This window comes from Suricata suricatta, chromosome 5, assembly GCF_006229205.1.
Source record: "Suricata suricatta isolate VVHF042 chromosome 5, meerkat_22Aug2017_6uvM2_HiC, whole genome shotgun sequence".
NCBI classification, from domain to species: Eukaryota; Metazoa; Chordata; class Mammalia; order Carnivora; family Herpestidae; genus Suricata; species Suricata suricatta.
In genome coordinates this window covers 70,822,714-70,841,636 of record NC_043704.1, presented here as the reverse complement: position 1 = coordinate 70,841,636, position 18,923 = coordinate 70,822,714, and the positions used below count along the sequence as shown (strand labels likewise).

The following is an 18,923-nucleotide window of genomic DNA, read 5'->3' as shown; positions in this document are numbered from 1 at the left end:
TGGCACTCGAATAAGTTAACTTAAATCCTCTAAAGCCTCGGTTCCCTCAGTTGTAAATTGGAAATATATAATGAGTGATTTCAACATGGGACATAGGAGACAAAGAGAAGAGGTATGTGAAAGCTTTGCTTTAATAAAAACAAGATACAGATATTAATTGTAGACTTAGGAAGAAGAGGAAGTATGAATATGTATGTCCAGATGTTAAGGGTTACCACTCCAAGAACAGAATGTAGAACTTCTACTAAACTCCCAGCTCCCATACCTCAGATGCCTCCAGGAGACTTCAGGCGGCACACTTACATGGGGTATTTAAAAAGCGTGATTCAGCGAATCATTCTGATGAAGTTAAAGAGAACATACCAGTTTAAGGCAGTCATGTCTTTAACATCTTTCTAACTCTTGTTAACACGTGTATTCATTTTGAGAGAGAGAGAGACTGGGGGAGGGGCAGAGAGAGGGAGAGAGAGAGAATCCTAAGCAGGCTCCACACTGTCAGCGCAGAGCCTGACGTGGGGCTCTAACCCATGAACCATGAGATCGTGACCTGTGCCAAAATCAAGAGTCAGACGCTTAACTGACTGAGCCACCCAGGTGCCCCTTTTTCTTTTCCTTCTTTTTAACAAAAAGAGAAGAGTCTCCAGACAGGCAAGAAGAACTGGCTAAAATGTAATCACATCATTTGGTATTTATTGTACTTCTATTTATTTTAATATCTACTTACAACAAATGATACTGGTTTTCTTTCACAGTAATGATATAAAAATCTTAATTAAAAGTAAATTGATGTAGTCATCTAGGTGAGTAATTATGTACAAAACAGTACAATGCAGGTGGTATGCAGATATTACAAAACTGTGAAAATGGTGCAAATAACAAGTTTGCACTAGAGAGCAAAAAATTGAATAAAAATGCCATGATTCTGACAAAAGGAAAGAAACAACTAGAAAGCTCGAAAACATAGAATGGAAACAGTACGTAGAAACAAAAGAAAAATCACAATAAAAATAGAGATAAATTTCCTTATCAAAGTAAGTTTTTAAGAAATCTATAAATTTATAAAATTTATAAAAGCCACAGCTAAAACTATATAATCAAAGCAAAAAGAATGCAGGTTTGGCAGTTAATATCTGACAAAATAGAACTCAAGCCAAAAATAATTAAATAAGACAAAAAGGAATATTTTATACTGAGAAAAGATATGCTCGATTATTATATTACTGTTATGAAGCCTTATACTCATGCCATTTTGGAATATATAAAGCAAAATTATTAGAAATATAAGAAATGGACAGATCCACAATGATCTTGGGAGACTCTCACTTCTCTGAAATAGCATAGTAGATAAAATAAGTAATAAATATGAAGAATTTGACAGACTTAGATATTTATATAAAATTTGTATCTAGCAGAGAATACACATTCTCTTCAAATACCCATGTAACTTGAGCATATATTAAGCCCAAATAAGGGCTCAACAAATTCCAGCAGGTATGAATCTTATATTTTACGTTTTGAGACCACAATGGAAGACAGAGTGTAGACCTCAAAGGGCTGTTGGTGAGCAATAGAAAGTCAGCCTAGGGGAATCTGGGTAGCTCAGTCAGTTACACAACCAACATGATTTCTACTCTTGATTCTGGCTCAGGTCATAACTTCAGGGTCATGAGATCGAGCCCCATGTCTCTTAAAAAAATAAATGCATAAAACAAGAAAAGCAATTCCAAATACCTGGACATTTAAGAAATACACTTTTAGGGGAGCCACACTGGGTGGCTCAGTCAGTTAAGTGACTCGATTTCGGCCCAGGTCATGATCTTGGTTCATGAGATTGGGCCCCGCATCAGACTGCGCTGATAGTATGGAGCCTGCTTGGGATTCTCTCTCTTCCTCTCTCTGCCCCTCGAATAAATAAACTTAAAAAAATGTGTTAACAAGCGTTAGAAAGATGTTACAGACATGACTGCCTCACGCTGGTTTGTGCTGCCTGCTGGCGATTCTCCTGCTGCACCTTCTGCCACTCACGCAGCTCCTCTCTCAAATTAAAAAAAGAAATGCAGTTTTAAATAACTCAGGGGTTAAGGGAATAAATTATAATGCCTATAGTGTATTAAAGGGGTGAAAAAGGCAACATGGATTAATGGAGGAAGGATATATGATAAAGCAAGAAAAAAACTGGCAATGGTAGAATCTACCACCACTAGGTGTTCACTGTAAAATTCTTTTAACTCTGTGTATGTTTGAAAACTAATAATAAAATGTTGGGGAGAAATAAATAAATTAGAAATTATTTAGAAGGGAAGGGGCACGTGGGTGGCTCCATTAGTTGAGCATCCAACTCTTAGAATGTAATGCTAGATTGAGTCATGTTCCTTGATACAGATCTACTTACTAGACATTCTGGATTCAGTGTGCTAGCTTGTGAAGCTGGAGGGGACTCTAACAATTTGCTTTAACATGTTGGATTCAATAATTTAATGAGGTGGAGATGCCAGAGCTTCCTTGCTATGATTTGGAGGAGACAGGAATATCAGAGTGAATCTGTGTGAACTACAAATCTGTTACTGAACACTGTACTGTAACGAGCTTCTGTGAGGCATTTTCCCAGCAGACACTCCTGGACGAAGGCATTGAGAAATATATTAGTGAGCGGAGCACCTGCGTCCTCAAAAAGGTTTTGGTTGCTTTCCTGTGTAGGCTGGGAAAGATCACGGGTTATGTCACTGTTGAAATGGCTTCCCAGGTTTTCAGTGGAGATAACGGGGTCCTGGAGGCCAGAGGACGTGTGGCAGCACTTCACTGCTGAGGACGGGTGAGCACGCCCACCAGGAAGGGCGGAGAGACACTGTGAACAAAGTTGATGAGCAGCCTGATAAAGAATCATTTGATGAAGAGTCATGGCTTCTCTGATTTCCACAGATAAGTCCATTCAAAGACCAAAGCCCCTTAATTGAAGGGGACGGGTCCCCCTGAGGATGAACACTGTAACGTTACTGCAGGTATAGACTGCAAATCTTTCTCTAGGCCCACTTACTCAAAGGGAAGTGTGACTCTTTATTAGAGTTACTATGCCCTGGAAAAAAGAAAATATCCAGACTTGTTACGATTATTGAACATAGGCTCTGAATTGATATTAACCCCTGGGAACCCCAAACAACACTCAGGTGATCCCTACTCAAAATGAGGGGTTAGAGTGCTCAGGTGATAGATGGAGTCTTAAGTCTGATGGACTCTGGGCCCACTTGTTCTGCGACTTCACCCGTGCTTACCTCCCCAGGCACGGAACATATCATTGGAATAGACATACTTGGCAACAGACAGGATTTCCATACTGGCTCTCTGAACTATGGAGTGAGGGCCATTATGGTAGTAAGGGCCAGGTAGAAGACTCTGGAACTTTCCCCTCCTACCAACATAGTAAATCATGAGCAAAGGCCACACCCCTGCTGCAACTGCAGAAATTAGCGCCAACAAGACTTGAAAGGAGCAGAGGTAACACTGCTTCCCTCGTCCCCCATAACGCAGCTGTGTGTCCCGTAGAGCCGCGTGATCTTGGACAATGACTGTGGACTGCTGGGAATGCAAGCAGGTGGTGACCCCAATTGCAGCTACACTTTCAGATGTAGTATCTTGACTGGAGAAATTCTTCGAAGGCCCCTGGCTCTTGATAGGAAACCTTGACTTGAACAAAGCCTTTGCCTCCAAACCAGTATGGAAAAAACCTCCGGGAGCAGTTTGTTTTTACCTGGTAGGGCCAACAGTACCCCTCACAGGCTCACGTCAGGGCCACGTCAGTTCTGTTCTCTGCTACAATACGGTCTGCAGAGATGCTGCTAGCTTTGACTCTATAAAACATTGTAGTTGGTCCACTGTGCTACAGTGATTGTACCTGATGAATAGGAAGTGGCAATGACTTTGGATGCCTTAGTAAGACATATGAAGGAGAAGGTGGGAGAGAAAGTATTTTTGGTACCAATTTTGTAACATGGTTCAGTTAGGTGACAGAAACCACACCAGTGATTTCAGCAGGAAACACTTAACAAAAGAATCATTAACTGACAATATGGGGTTGGTTACAAAGAAAGGGTAAAAAAACTCTAAAGAACCTCCTAGGGCTGAAGGACACTATCCCAGGAAGGAATCAACAGATGTTTGCTTTGTTGCCTGGGGTCAGAGCAGGTTCACAGCTGGTGGGATAAAGCTGGCAAGCAGGGAACCGTGGACGGGTTGGTAAGCAAGAATCCTCCTGTTGTATCCACAAAACTTGTTGGTGAACAAGAGGCATAAGGGTCCCACACACATGCCCTGCCAGCCCTGCCCCAGCACAGTGGAATCAAGGGAGAAGAGCCCTCCTGTCGTGTCCCTCCAGCGCCCTCTACTGACAAAATTTAGCTTTATGCCAGCTGGCAAAGGAGAACCGTTGACGGCAAGCCTCCAGGCTGACAAAGCTGGCGGGTGAAGGATGCATTTAGAGTTAAGAGCCAATAAATTGATAACTGGCACGAATGGGGATTGTATGAGGTGCACCCAGTAGGTTTGTGGTAGCTAAACGTTTATCAAGTTAAGGAAATTTCCTTTTAGTCTTGCTGAGTTTATTTTTTATTTAAACAATTTTTTTAACGTTTATTTTTGAGATAGACACAAAGTGTGAGTGGGAGACGGGCAGAGAATCTGAAGCAGCTTCCAGGCTCTGAGCTGTCAACACAGAGTCCGACCTGCGAGATCATGACCTGAGCTGAAGTCAGCCGCTTAACCGACTGAGCCACCCAGGTGCCCCCTTTTTTTCCTTTTTAATCTAGAATGAGTATTCAAGTTTTAGGAGATGGGTTTTTTTCATCCATTGAGATGATATGGGGTTTTTCTTTTTTCGCATATTAATAAAATAAAATATGTTAATAGATTTGTTGCTGTTGGGTCATCTTTAAATTCTTGGGATAGGAGCACCTGGGTGTCTCAGTCAGTTAAACATCCGACTTGAGCTCAGGTCATGATCTCTCAGTTCAAGAGTTTGAGCCCCACTGGGCTCTGTGCTGACAGCTCAGAGCCGGGAACCTGCTTCAGATTCTGTGTCTTCCTCTCTCTCTGCCCATTCCCCCATTTACACTCTGTCTCTCTTTCTCAAAAATAAACATTAAAAAAATTTTAAATATCAAAATTCTTGGGCTAAAACCCACTTGTTCATAATATCTTATCAATGACATCTGAATTCATCCAGATGTTCCCATTCCAAGTTTCAGGGCCCTATTATTTCTGAAAGAACGCTGTAACTTGCACATGAAAAACTTGGCATGACCATGAATTCATGTGCAATACTGACTGAAATACCATTAACCAAGAGGAGAAAAACGGTGCCCCATTATCACTACTATCAATCAACATTACACTTGACACTGTAGCTGTACAATAAGCCACAAAATGGAAATAAACATATTTGTCTGCAGTCAAAAAGATTTTCTACTTAGAAAATCTAAACAAATCAACTGAAAAACCATTAGAACTAATAAGAGAGTACATAAGGAATCTATAGCAATATGCAAAAATGAATAGCCCTTCCATTTACCATGCATTTAGAGACAGATCTAAGAATGTTTAGCATTGTTATAATAGCAAAACTTGGAAACAACCTGGATGTCCAGTCAGAATGATTAACTAAATTTTGATATGTCCCCTCTATGTATATCATATAGCAGTTGGACTCATACAGGAAACATTAAGACAAAGTAAATTTTTTAAAACACAGTATCTGGAACAATATATATACTATGATATCATTTATGTCACAAATAAACAGGTGAATACTAAAAACATGTAAGTATTTAGGTACATACACAAGTATGTATATGAAAGAAAAAGAAGTGCAAGAAATCTTGGAATGAGGATTGATTAAAAGAGCTTTCGCTTTTTAAAATCTATGTTACAAATTTATTTTTTTAAATGTTTATTTATTTATTTAGAGAGTTAGCGTGAGCAAGGCAGAGGCCGAGACTGAGGGGAAGAGAGGACCCCAAGCAGGCTCCGTGCGGTCAGCTCAGAGCCCAACAAGGGCTCGGACCCATGAGCTGTAGGATCATGACCTGAACCAAAATCAAGAGTTGGACACTTAACCAACCAAGCCACCCAGGCACCCCTGTGCTGTTTCAAATTTTAATTGAAAAGTTTTATATATTGCTTGTGTTATGGGGCTAAAGATCTAGGAAACACTGACTTTATCTATCCATTAGCCATCTATCCACCAACTCATCTGATTATTATTAAACACATGGTATCCATGCATCTAAGAATTGAACAGGTAACATATCACATAATCTTTTTTTTTTTTTTTGAGAGAGGCAAAGGGGGGAGAGAGAGAGAAAGAGAGATCCATAGTCTGTCTTTTTTTTTTTTGAGAGAAAGAGAGATAGAAAGAGAGGCAGAGAAAGAGAGGGAGAGAGGGAGGGAGGGGGAGAGGGACAGAGAGAGAGGACAGAGAGAGAGAAGATTCAAAGCAAGCTCCACCTGTCAGCACACAGCCAAACATGGAGCTCAAACCCACAAACCCAGAGACCATGATCAAGAATCAGACACTCAACCAACTGAATCACTTAAGTGCCCCCATGGTACATAATCCTTAAATTTCTGGGGTATAAGACCCTGTTCCTAATAGCCGACCAGATTTTTTTTTCCAGTCAAGTCCTGTGAGATAGCATCTATAAATTCTTTTCTTTCACCACAAATTTGGAACTGTTTACTGAAAGTTCATTAGCTTTCACAAAGGAGACTGACTCATAAGCTAGAAATTTTTTCCTTATTCCTCCTACAAGGATATTTTGAAAAATTCCACTCAGCTTAGTTTGTTATTAGTATTATAAAAATACTAATTAAAACCATTTTAGTCACATATAATTCACACACAAGAAATAAGTACATATATAAAAAATGGCCAAGTCTATTAGCAAAAAAAAAAAAAAAAGAAAGAAAGAAAAGTAAGACAAATCATTAAATTAGCACTTTAAAAATATCTCAACTCTCTAGGGTGGTTGTGGATACCTTGAAGTTAGTGTCAGCAATTCACATTATTGATGATAGTGTAGATTAGAACGTATTAGCAGTATTTCTCAAGAGTCACAAAATACCAGTCTCTCCACATAGATCAATGGAACAGAATAGAAAACCTAGAAATGGACCCACAATGGTGTGGTCAACTAATCTTCAACAAAGCAGGAAAGAATACCAAATGGCAAAAAGTCTCTGTAACAAATGGTGCTGGGAAAAGAGGACAGCTACATGCAAAAGAGTGGAACTGGACTTTCTTACACCATATACAAGAATAAATTCAATATGAATGAAAGACCTAAATGTGAGGCAGAAAGCCATCAAAATCCTAGAAGAGAACATAGGCAGCAACCTCGCTGACATCAACTGTAGCAAATCCTTATTAGACATGTCTCTGGAGGTGAGGGAAACAAAAGCACAAAAGCAAAAATGAACTACTGGGACCTCATCAAGATAAAAAGCTTCTGCACAGCGAAGGAAACCATCAACAAAATTAAAAGGCAACAATGGGGGAAGATATTTGCAAATGACATCTGATTAAGGATTAGTATCCAAAATCTATAAAGAACTTATCGAATTCAACACCCCAAAAACAAGTAATCTAGTTAAGAAATGAGAAGACATGAATAGACATTTTCCCCAAAGAAGACATCCAGATGGCTAACAGACACATGAAAAGATGCTTTGAATCACCCAACATCAAGGAAATACAAATCAAAACAATGAGATAACTCCTTACACCCATCAGAATGGCTAAAATTAACAACACAGGAAACATTTGTTGGTGAGGATGTGGGGAAAAGGGAACCCTCTTACACAATTAGTGGGAATGCAAAATGGTGTTTTCCACTCTGGAAAACAGTATGGATGTTCCTCAAAATGTTAAAAATAGAACTACCCTATGACCCAGCAATTGCACTATTAGGTATTTACCCAAAGGATACAAAAATACTGATTTCAAGGGGCACATGCACCCCAATGTTTTTAGCAACATTATCAACAATAGCCAAATTATGGAAAGAGCCCAAATGTCCATCAAGTGATGAATGGATAAAGAAAATGCGGTATATAGACAATGGAATATTACTCAGATATCAAAAAGAATAAATTTTTGCCATTTGCAATGATGTGAATGGAGCCAGAGTATATTATGCTAAGTGAAATAAGTCATTCAGAGAAAAGCAGATACCATATGATTTCACTTGTATGTGGACTTTAAGAAACAAAACATGTGAACATGGAAAGGGGGGAAAAGAGAGGGAAGAAAACGTAAAAGACTCTTAACGATACAGAATAGACTGAGGTTTGCTAGAGGAGAGGTGGGTAGGGGACTGACTAAACGCGCGATGGGCATTAAGGAGGCGCTTGCTGTGGTGAGCCCCAGGTGTTGTATAAGTGAGCAATCCCTTATTACACTACATGGTAACTAGCTAGAATTTAAATAAAAACTTAAAAAAAAAAAAAGAAAGGCAAAAATCCAAAAACACACAAAATACTAGTTTCTCTGACATAAGACTCTCAAGCTTGAGATTCACTTCTAATCATTGCAATGAAGGAAAACAGTTATTTGGGCAAAGCTTTCACTACTGCATTATTTATAATAAAACCTTGGAAATAATATAAATATCCCAAATAAAGGGTAACAAACTAACGCATGACCATGAAATAACATGAAAAAATTGAGTGAAAAAGCACTTGACCAAAAAAAAAAAAAAATCTTACCTCAACTAAGAGTATGTTATTTTTATAATTTTAAAGATCAGTAAATTTTATTTTAAAATTATGACTGAGTGATCCAGCAGCAAAAATAAATAAAAAAATAAAAAAATAAAAAACCAGTTTCTTTTATGTTGCTGAATGATAAAGACAGAAGCTAAAATATTTAACCTATACTCAAATTACAGCTTTATAAAATATTCATTCATATGGATAACTGTGAAACAGACATGGGCTGCAACTCATTCATTAGGCTGGTAGAATTATGGTTGATTTTTTACTCCTAAAAAATTTCTTTCCAAGGCGCCTGGGTGGCTAAGTCGGTTAAGCCTCCAGCTCAGGTCATGATCTCATGGTTTGCGAGCCCCGCGTCGGGCTCTGTGCTGACAGCTGGGAGCCTGGATCCTGCTTCAGATTCTGTGTCTCCCTCTCTCTCTGCCCCTCCCCCTATCCACCCCTACTCTCTCTCTCTCAAAAATAAACATTAAAAATTTTTCTTAAAAAATTTTTTTTTGCCATCCTTGGTTTTTTTGTAAGTGGAACACAAACGTATCAGAGGACGATAGAAAACTTTTGGTGACTTACCTGCTGCTCCCTTCTAAGGAACGTTTCAATCTCCGTATGAATCCGGTTCTCTTCTTCGGTTTTCAACCTTATTTTCTGTGAAAATAAACCACTATCAGGAATTCTTGCCAGTAGGATTCAGAATGAGAATTTCTCAAGATTAGAGGTATAGCTATGACAGTATTTCTGATTTTCTTTACCAATGGGGGTCCCAAGAATCTTGCCACATCACGCTGGGCAGCACATCAGTTCCCTTTAACCGCATTTGCATTCATGGACGGCACTGAGCCACGCGGTGGGCATTATTCTGAACACGTGCCAGTGTCCAAGACAAAAGGACCACAACCCAGTTGCCTGTCATTTAAGGAGAGAAACAATGTTTCAAGGGCACGATGTTCTTAGGCCTAAAAAAGGACATTCCAGAGTGCAAGAAGTTTGCAGTCAGAGTCATATGCCACACCCAGGCAGCAGGTTTTCAAATAAGGGAGAAAGCAGTCCTCCTGAACATGGAGGACGTCACTAATGTTTGCCCTTCTCACCTACTGAATGTTCTCTTAGCCATTTAGCCTTCCTTCTCAAATGAGGGTCTGCCCAGGGTTTGTTTCTCCTGGAATTTTTCCAATGTGATTTCCCATCTCTATAGATTTAGGTCTGATTAAAGCTCAGCATTTTATATATACTTTTTAAGTTTATTTATTTATTTTGAGAGAGAAAAGAGAGCGAGCATGTACGCAGACGTCGGAGAGGGGCAGAGAGAATCCCAAGCAGGCCTTGTGCTCTGTGTCAGCCTTAATCTCACAAGAGCCAAAATCAAAAGTCATGGAAGCTTAACCAACTGAGCCACCCCCTGATTTTATATATATGTTTTGCTTATTTTTGAGAGAGAGAGAGAGAGAGAGAGAGAGAGAGAGAGAGGGAGACAAAGATCTGAAGTTGACAACACAGAGAGCCTCACCTGGGGCGCAAACGCAGGAACTGGGAGATCATGACCTGAGTGGAAGTTAGACACTTAACCAATTGAGCCATTCAGGCACCCCGATTTTATATGGCTTAATGGAGGGATAAAAGGTCTGGTTGGATGAGGAAGGCAGCAGCAAAAACTCACACTTCATAAGTATCTTGTTTTGGGGCACTTCATTCTGTTTTTATTTTTTACCTCAAATGTGAGAGCTGCAGGAAAGATAGGGCAAAGATGAAGAAAATCTCCCCTCTCCTTCCTGTTAGCTGAAGCAGTATGAGGGGTGACAGCTCAAATGCCATCCACCGTGTTCATTCCTGATGTAGCAGTGATTACCTCGATCTCTTCCAGCAACAGCTCCTCTGTTCTGTTACATTTCTTCTGGGTCTGGGAGATCTGCAGCTCAGTGTTTCTCTTCATATAGCGATTCTCCAGGTTGGTTTTTGCCCTCATCTCTTGCAACTGGTCCTTGAGGTGAGCAATATATTCATTCCGATTCTGTAGAGGTAAGACCAGGCCTCTAAATTAAAATACATTCTACTTCAGTTCAACCAGTGGTTAAAGCCTACCATCTGTATTTATAAATCAACAAGAACGGGATCTATTTTTCTGCTATCACACTCCAGGAAAGTTAGCCAATAATCAGGGTTAGTATAAATGAAAATAAGTGAAAGATATGTAGCACCTGGACTGTGAGATTCTTTCTTAAGTACACTATTTGGGTATATATCTTTGTATCTACAAAGATTTCCCATTTCTTTCTCATTTTTGGAGAAAGAGCACTGGTCTAAATGATCATTTTAAGGTTTCAGTACTCATTAAAAAATATTCAGGGGCATCTGGGTGGCTCAGCTGGTTGAGGTCCGACTTTTTAAATTTTTTAAATGTTTATTTTTGAGGGTGAGAGAGACAAAGAGACAGAGAGCAGGGGGAGCGCAGAGAGAGGGAGACCCAGAATCTGAAGCAGGCTCCAGGCTCTGAGCGATCAGCACAAAGCTCAGTGTGGGGCTAGAACTCACAAACTGTGAGTTCATGACCTGAGCTGAAGTCATACACTTAACCAACTGAGCCACCCAGGCGCCCCAGATCCAACTCTGTCTTACAATTTTTTTTACTCTTTATTTTTTATATTTTTTTACATCTATTTATTATTGAGAGACAGAGAGAGACAGAGCACAAATGGGGTGGGGGCAGAGAGAGGAGACACAGAATCTGAATCAGGCTCCAGGCTCTGAGCAAGCTGTCAGCACAGAGCCTGCCACAGCGCCAGGACCCACCCATGTGATCATGGCCTGAGCCGAAGTTGGTCGCTCAACCGACTGAGCCATCCAGGTGCCCCTAATGTTTGTTTTTGAGAGAGAGAGAGAGAGCGCGCGAGCACACCCAAGCAGGGGAGGGGCAGAGAGAGAGGGAGAGACAGATTCTGAAGCAGGCTCCAGGCTCTGAGCTGTTACCACAGAGCTCAATGCAGGGCTCAAACCCACGAACCGTAAGATTAAGATCATGACCTGAGCCAAAGTCGGATGCTTAACCAAATGAGCCACCCAGGTGTTCCAAGGGTCCAACTCTTGATTACAGCTCAAGTCATGATCCCAGGATTGTAGAATCAAGCTGTGTCAGGCTCTGCACTGAGCATGGAGTCTGCTTAAGATTCTCCCTCCCTCTCTGCCCCTCTCCCCCACTCATGTGCTTTCTCTTTCTCTCAAATAAAAATCTTTTTTAAAAATTCATTCAATATCATACTAAGTTAAATAGTGGAGATCTAATAGACATGGCCCTTGCCCTCATAGACTTTACCATCTCATGATAGAGATGGGATTAAAAAACAAACTTTTTGTGGGGCACCTGGGTGGCTCAGTCGGTTCAGCCTCCATCTTCGGCTCAGGTCATGATCTCACATTTGTGGGTTCGAGCCCCATGTTGGGCTCTGTGCTGACAGCTCAGAGCCTGGAGCCTGCTTCTGATTCTGTTTCCCTCTCTCTCTTCCCCTCCCTGCTCATGCTCTCTGTCTCAAAAATAAATAAAACATTTAAAAAAATTTATTTAAAAAAAACCTTTTTGGTTGTGCCTGGGTGGCTCCGTCAGTTAAGCTTCCAACTTTGGCTCAGGTCATGATTTCATAGTTCAGGAGTTCGAGTGCCCCGTCAAGCTCTGCACTGACAAATGCCGAGCCCGCTTCAGATCCTCTGTCCTCCTCACTCTCTGCCCTCCCAGCTTATGTCCTCTCTCTCCAAAATAAATAAATATTAAAAAAAAAAAAAAAAGCTTTTTGAGGCATGTGTCTGGCTCAGTTGGGGGGAGCAGGTGACTCTTGACCTTAGGGTTCTAAGCTTGAGCTCCACATTGGGTATAGAGATTATTTAAAATATTTTGGGGGCATCTGGGTGGCTCAGTTGTTTGGGTGTTCTACTTCAGCTCGAGTCATGATCTCATGGTTGTTGGGTTCGGGCCCTGCCTTGGGCTCTGTGTTGATATCTCAGAGCCTGGAGCCTGCTTTGGATTCTGTGTCTCCCTCTTTATCTGCCCCTCCCCCATTCATGCTGTCACTCTCTCAAAAATAAACATTAAAAACATTTTAAAACAATATTTTAAAAACAAAGCAAAAAACATTTTTAACAGTGCAAGATATATAAATTTTTTTGAAGGTGCAAAATACTATTAAATAGAACAATAAGCCATGAAAGAAAATAACAAGGGATACCTTGTTTGGATGGTCTAAGCAGGAGTCTCTGGGGCACCTGGGTGACTCACGTGGTTAACCACTCTTGATTTCAGCTCAGGTGATAATATCATGACTCATGAGTTCTAGCCCCACACTGGGCTCTGCAGGGACAGTGTGGAGCCTGCCTGGTATTCTCTCTCCCTCTCTCTCTGCCCCTCCCCCCCATGAATAAACTTTAAAATACATGTATATAAAAAATAAGGATTCTGAGAAAAGAATGTTAAATCTGACACCTGAAGGAGTAGTTATGTATGTCACATGAAAAGTGGGGTCAAGAAGATTCTAAGAAAAAGGAAAAATAAATGCCCAAGTCCTGAGGCACCAAAAACCTGGATACATTCCAGGGACTGAAAAAAACTCTAGAGACTATCCCAGCAACAGTTGAGAGTGAGACAGGATGAGGTTGTGTTACAGAATCTGGTCTGGATCACCTGGTGGAAGAACCAAGCAGCAGTTTGAGGTCTTGAAAGGCAGGAGGTTTATTTTACACTGGTGGGTTCAGAGGAGAGCATTCTCTAGAAGTCTCAGCCCAGAGCATTAGCAGAGGTAACAATTTATAGCCTGTTACTCCAGCATTCCTCATTAATCAGGGGCAGGTGTTTTTCATTGCACCCAAAGGGGGAGGGTTTGGACAATCTCTAACCAAGAGTTGATATACGGGAACTGATCAGAGTAACCTGGGTCTCCAGATGCAGCGGACCAAGGGGACATCTGAAGTTCCCTCCAAGGACCATCCTACCCCAAAAGTGGGCCATTCCAACTCATGTAGGGTCATCTTAATTCCATAGTCTCCTGAAAACCCCTTCTCAAAGTTCTCAGAGTTTCAAGAACTGTGGGTCTGCTCTGTCCCAACCCCATAATGTTCCCATGAGGTGGTGTCACAAAGATAAAGGGGTAGGGATGCCCCTCTAGTGAGGAGACCAGTCAGATGCCCTCCTGGCTGTGTCCCGAAAGAACTCAGAAGACGCTTAGCTGTAACAGTCTCAGCTTCAGGACTTATGATCGGAAACTATTCCAATTCCACCACAGACTGTATGCCGTTCACCACAGAATTGCAGATGGACCCACTCAGACTCCGTAGGCTTTTGGGGACCTTAAGGGTGCCCACTCATGGAGCCACAGAATCGAACCAGGCAAGCAAGCAAGACAGAGTTGCACTTTCACACTCACACATACACCCCAGAGGTTATTACATTCCCTCCCACAGGATTTCTATGGAGGAGACCACTGAGGTCTCCAGGGAGTGATCAACTCCCCCTTCCACCACTATGGGTGGGTCGGACAGATGAAGGCCCCTACTAAAGAGGCCTCTAAAGTCTCTGAGGAGTGATCAGGTCCCCCTTCCACCACTATGCGTGGACAGGACAGGACAGATTTAGGGCCCAGGCCTTACTGGTTTCCATCGTGGGTTCCCAGTCCTCATTTGCTAAGTCTCCTTGAGTCTGGCGGAAACGGTGGAGCAGGGCCAGCCCAAGGTGACTGAGCTGAAGACTGCCAAAATTCAGGCAGGGCGTACCTCCTTCATGATTCCTCGATTCCTTTTTCAGTCACCACCTGGCCGTTTTCCCAAACCGGTGGCAACAACAGGCCAGCGAGGTTGGGTTTCCCAGTCAGGGAACCTAATGTTATGGAGTCTGGTATGGATCACCCGGTGGAAGAACCAAGTGGCATTTGGAGATCTTGGAAGGCAGGAGGTTTATTTTACACTGGTGGGCTCAGAGGTTATCATTCTCCAGAGGTCTGAGCCCAGAGCATGAGCAGAGGGAACAATTTATAGCTGTTACTTCAGTATTCCTCATTAATCAGGGACAGGTGTTTTTTATTAGTCCTGTCGGCCTTTTTACAACAGATTTTCCCTATCAGTTGGAGAAGTAAGTAAGAAGGAACCCTGCAGGACTTCAGGTGCTATTAAGTTTAAATTGTATTCCAGGTGCCATGGGAAACTTTGGAAAGGTTTAGGGTTTGGAAGGTTAGTCAGGGTGGTAACATTTGACTGTTTGAAAAGAATCAGGCACAGCATGGGTCACTTCACAGAGAAATTGTCAGTAAGCATAACTAATAATAAAAATGCATTGCTTTATCAGAGATCTGTGTTTCTTTAAATACCAACCAATTTTAGTCTTACCACTAAGCTGGGAGGAGGTAGTTAAGTATTAGAAGAAACAAAGCAGAAATCAGTCAAGATCACCCACAATGAAAAACAAATACAGTTTAAAGGATCATAGGCCCCTCTGGGCACCTCATGGGTCTGTGGGGTTGAGCCCTGAATTGGGCTCTGTGCTGACAGCTCAAAAGCCTGGAGCCTGCTTCAGATTCTGTCTCCCTCTCTCTCTGCCCCTCCCCCACTCACACTTTTTCTCTCTCTCTCTCTCTCTCTCAAAAATAAACATTAAAAAAAGAAAATGAGCTGTCTTTAAAAAATTTTTTTAATAAAATAAAGAATCATAGGCCCCTAAAATTACTCAGAAAGGAATTCTTCAGGTCATTTTGTTTGACTTCTTGGTGTAACTCTATGGAATCATTCCAATTACAGAGAACCTATTCCAGCTGTATCAGAGTCACTCCAAGGAGATGAGTATCTCTGGCAGAGAATATGCTACAGGCCTACTTGACAAAAGATCTCAGTCCTTTTAGTCTCTTACAAGCTGTGGGCAATTAACTTAACCTCTCTAAGATGTTCCTCAACTGTGAATCCCTGCCAGTGCCTTACACAACTTAGCTACTCAATAAATGTTCATTAACTTTAAGAGAGTTCTTTTTTGGCTTTTTCCCCTTCCCTTCTTTTTACACACTCCTCCCTTCTCCTGTCTCTTCCCCATTTCACTTTTTTCTTCCCTTCTAGTTCAAATTGTATGATAATACAATAAAGTTTGGATTTCTAGGAAGAGGAGTTAAAATGAAATGTGATGGTGTCAATTCTTCATTGGCTGGAATCTGAATACCTATTTATACACCACTTAAATCCGTAAAACCTTTTCCAGAAAACCATGGCCATATAAATAGTTGTAGTTTTGTTTCTTACAGAATCTAACAGTGTTGAGCAGTTAAGTATTCATTAAATAGCATCGATACAAAAAAAAAACCTTTCAAAAACTCAAGAAAATGTTCCTGGTCAGTTTTCTTTACCAAACTGAATATTATGTCTTTCAGAGTAATAATATGAAGATCAGAAATGCAGAGTTAAAACTCTAGTAGGAGTTTCTGCCTATGGTGAGCAAAAGGTATTCTGTTATGTAACTCAATAAGGTCACACAACACTGGTCTACAATTATACCATGCCAAGTGAAAGGCATCTGGTTTTAATGCTGTTTCCAGGGGCCTCTGATTATTCCCTCCTGTATTTCTGTTCTGCACAACTTGTGGCCTCCTATGGTGAAAGTGTGGAAACAGAAGAAGATATAAAATCTTGACAGTTTAGTCATGGTAAAATCATGATCGAGGGATACTAGTAAATGGACTGAAATATTCCATTTCTTCATCTTCCTGGGATACAACAAGGAGGCAGCCTAGAAGCAGTGGGTTACCGGCCAAGTGTCATGAGTTGTATGAATTCCTTTTAAGATTCTCACCAAGGAAAGATCCACAACTCACCAGCATAACTCTGGTTGTCCATGGTGTCTGCAGCCTTCCCCATGATCAAGGTCTGTGGACTGAAGTACCAGATTTGTGGGTTTTTGTAGCAGATCAAACTTTACTTACAAATCCCCAAACTGCCTTCAGATGTACTTTTTATCTGAATTCAGAGGAGCATGATTTAGAAATGGAAAGAAGCAGTCAACCAATTATAGTAAATAAGGCTCTGATGGCTGCCACAATATTATAAGCCAAAGGGTTTTAATGACAGTGTCCATTTTCATAATTGAACACGAAGTAGAGATGAGAGTATGGTTCCTGGAATTTTTGGAAGCTACTGTCTGGAGAAGTTGGAACTTGTGTTACCCCTTGGGCTGCTGCTTTGGCTGGATGGAAAAAGGAAAATAGGAATGTGGTCTATTAAAGTGAAAAAGCCACTGGAAAAAATACAGTTCTGTATTAAGTTGACTTCTATCTTTATCTGTCTATGACTAAGAATACTGGCTGATTGTATGACAGTCTCTGAATAAACTCTGAGCTCGGAGCTACACAAAGTCACCCATTCTAAGATGCAGATGAAACAGAATCAGGTCCAAACTTCTAAAGTTTCAGGTTTCAATTCCACCCATTGCTTTCTTTCCATTTGAACTATTCTCATTTCAATCGTATTGATTTCTTCTTTTTTTTCCTTTTGCAATAAAGTTTCTATACACCTTACTGTCTTAACTGATCTCTTTTGAGTAAGCTCCTTCAAATGTAATGCCTAACTGCACATAATAATATAAATCTAACAGAGGATAGTATTTTCCCCGTTTGATAAACACTCAGTACCACAAATTGCAGTAATCAAAACAAAGAGGAAGCACTTCAAATGTGTTTTACAATATTGCATGGTCATGACTGTTAGGGCTCTATTTGTCTTTGTTCTTGAAAGATATTTTCCATGGGTATAGAATTTTGGGGGAGAAAAAGGATAAGGGCTGAAAATCTCATAAATTTTGTGAAAGACACAAATTTACATTTTTAGGCATCTCAGCAAAGCCCAAGCAGAATATGAAGAAATCACATTTACAGCAAAACACAAACAGAATAAATATGAAGAAAATCACATCTAAACACAGTATAATCAAATTGCTGAAAATCAAAGTTAAAAATGAAAATTCCACTATATACAGGAAAATAATGATTTGAATGACTACTATCTTCTCAGAACAAATAATGGAGGTCAAAATATAGTACATATCCTTAAAGTACTGAAAGGAAAATCTGTCAACCCAAAATTCTATACCCACTGAAAATATCTTTAAAGAACAAAGGCAAAGACACATTTCTAGGTAAAAGATGAGATGAGACACTTTCAGGGTGATATGGCCTTAGACCTGGGAAAAAGAAAATTAAAAGGACTTCTTGGGGCACATAGATGGCTCAGGCAGTTAAGCCTCTGACTCTTGGTTTCAGCTCAGGTTGTGAACCTAGTTCGGGTCCAGGCTCACAGCAAGGAGGCTGCTTGGCATTCCCTCTCCCCCTCTCTCTGCCCCTCACACATGCTCGCTCTCTTTCTTTCTCTCTCACTCTCAAATAATAAAAAAAATTTTTTTTAATTAAAAAAATGAAGACCTGTCTACAGGAAACATGGGTTGCAAGAAATAGTAAAGGAATTTCTTTAAGCAGAAAGTAAATGACACCAGATGAAAACCTATTGATACATATTGGGGTAAGTAAGACAATTGTTTTCTTCTTAATTTTTAAAAACACATATAATTAAGGAAAACACCATATTGTTTTTTGTTTGCAGTCTTGGATCTTGTGTAATATATATAATGTATGTATGTGTAGTATGTATGACATAGAATAAAAGAGAGTGGTGGGGAAGAGGGAAACAGTGGAACTATATGAGTGCAAGGTTTTTACATTTTATGTGAAGTGGTACAATATTAATGCTAAACAGATTGTAAAAAGAAATCCCTAGAGCAACGATATATCTTAAAAATGCAAAAAGGTATAGGTAAGAGGCCACTATGTAAATTAAAATCGAAATCTAAAAAAAAAAAACCAAACCCCAAATAATCCAAAATAAGCCAGGAAAATATAAAAGCCAGAGGAGACAAACAATTAACAAATAATAAAACACATAAATCCAACAACTATATCAATAAGTACACTAATGTTAATGGACTAAAGACTGATTAAAAGGTAGAGGTTGTCAGAATGCATAAATTTTTTCTAAAAACAAGATCCAAGTATATGTCTTCTATAGGAGATGTACTCTGAATATAAAGACACAGATAGGTTAACAGTGAATAAGTGGAAAAGATAGACTATGCAAACAGCAAGCTTAAAAAAAAAGAAAGAGCATAT

The 18,923-nt window shown here is 40.3% G+C and overlaps 1 protein-coding gene across 4 annotated transcripts in view; it reads right to left on the bottom strand.

Annotated features, from left to right (window-relative positions):
- Positions 1 to 18,923, bottom strand: part of IQCG (IQ motif containing G) — a 50,515-nt gene that overhangs the window by 3,753 nt on the left and 27,839 nt on the right. For 3 of the 4 annotated variants that reach the window (XM_029939478.1, XM_029939477.1, XM_029939475.1), the window contains exons 7-8: positions 10,607 to 10,768; positions 9,334 to 9,408 (exon numbers count right to left, since the gene is read on the bottom strand). In XM_029939478.1, the coding sequence (XP_029795338.1) occupies positions 9,334 to 9,408; positions 10,607 to 10,768 (237 nt within the window). Of the gene's footprint in view, positions 1 to 1,886; positions 2,846 to 9,333; positions 9,409 to 10,606; positions 10,769 to 18,923 lie in introns of those variants that run through there. The other variant, XM_029939476.1, reaches the window with a different exon arrangement.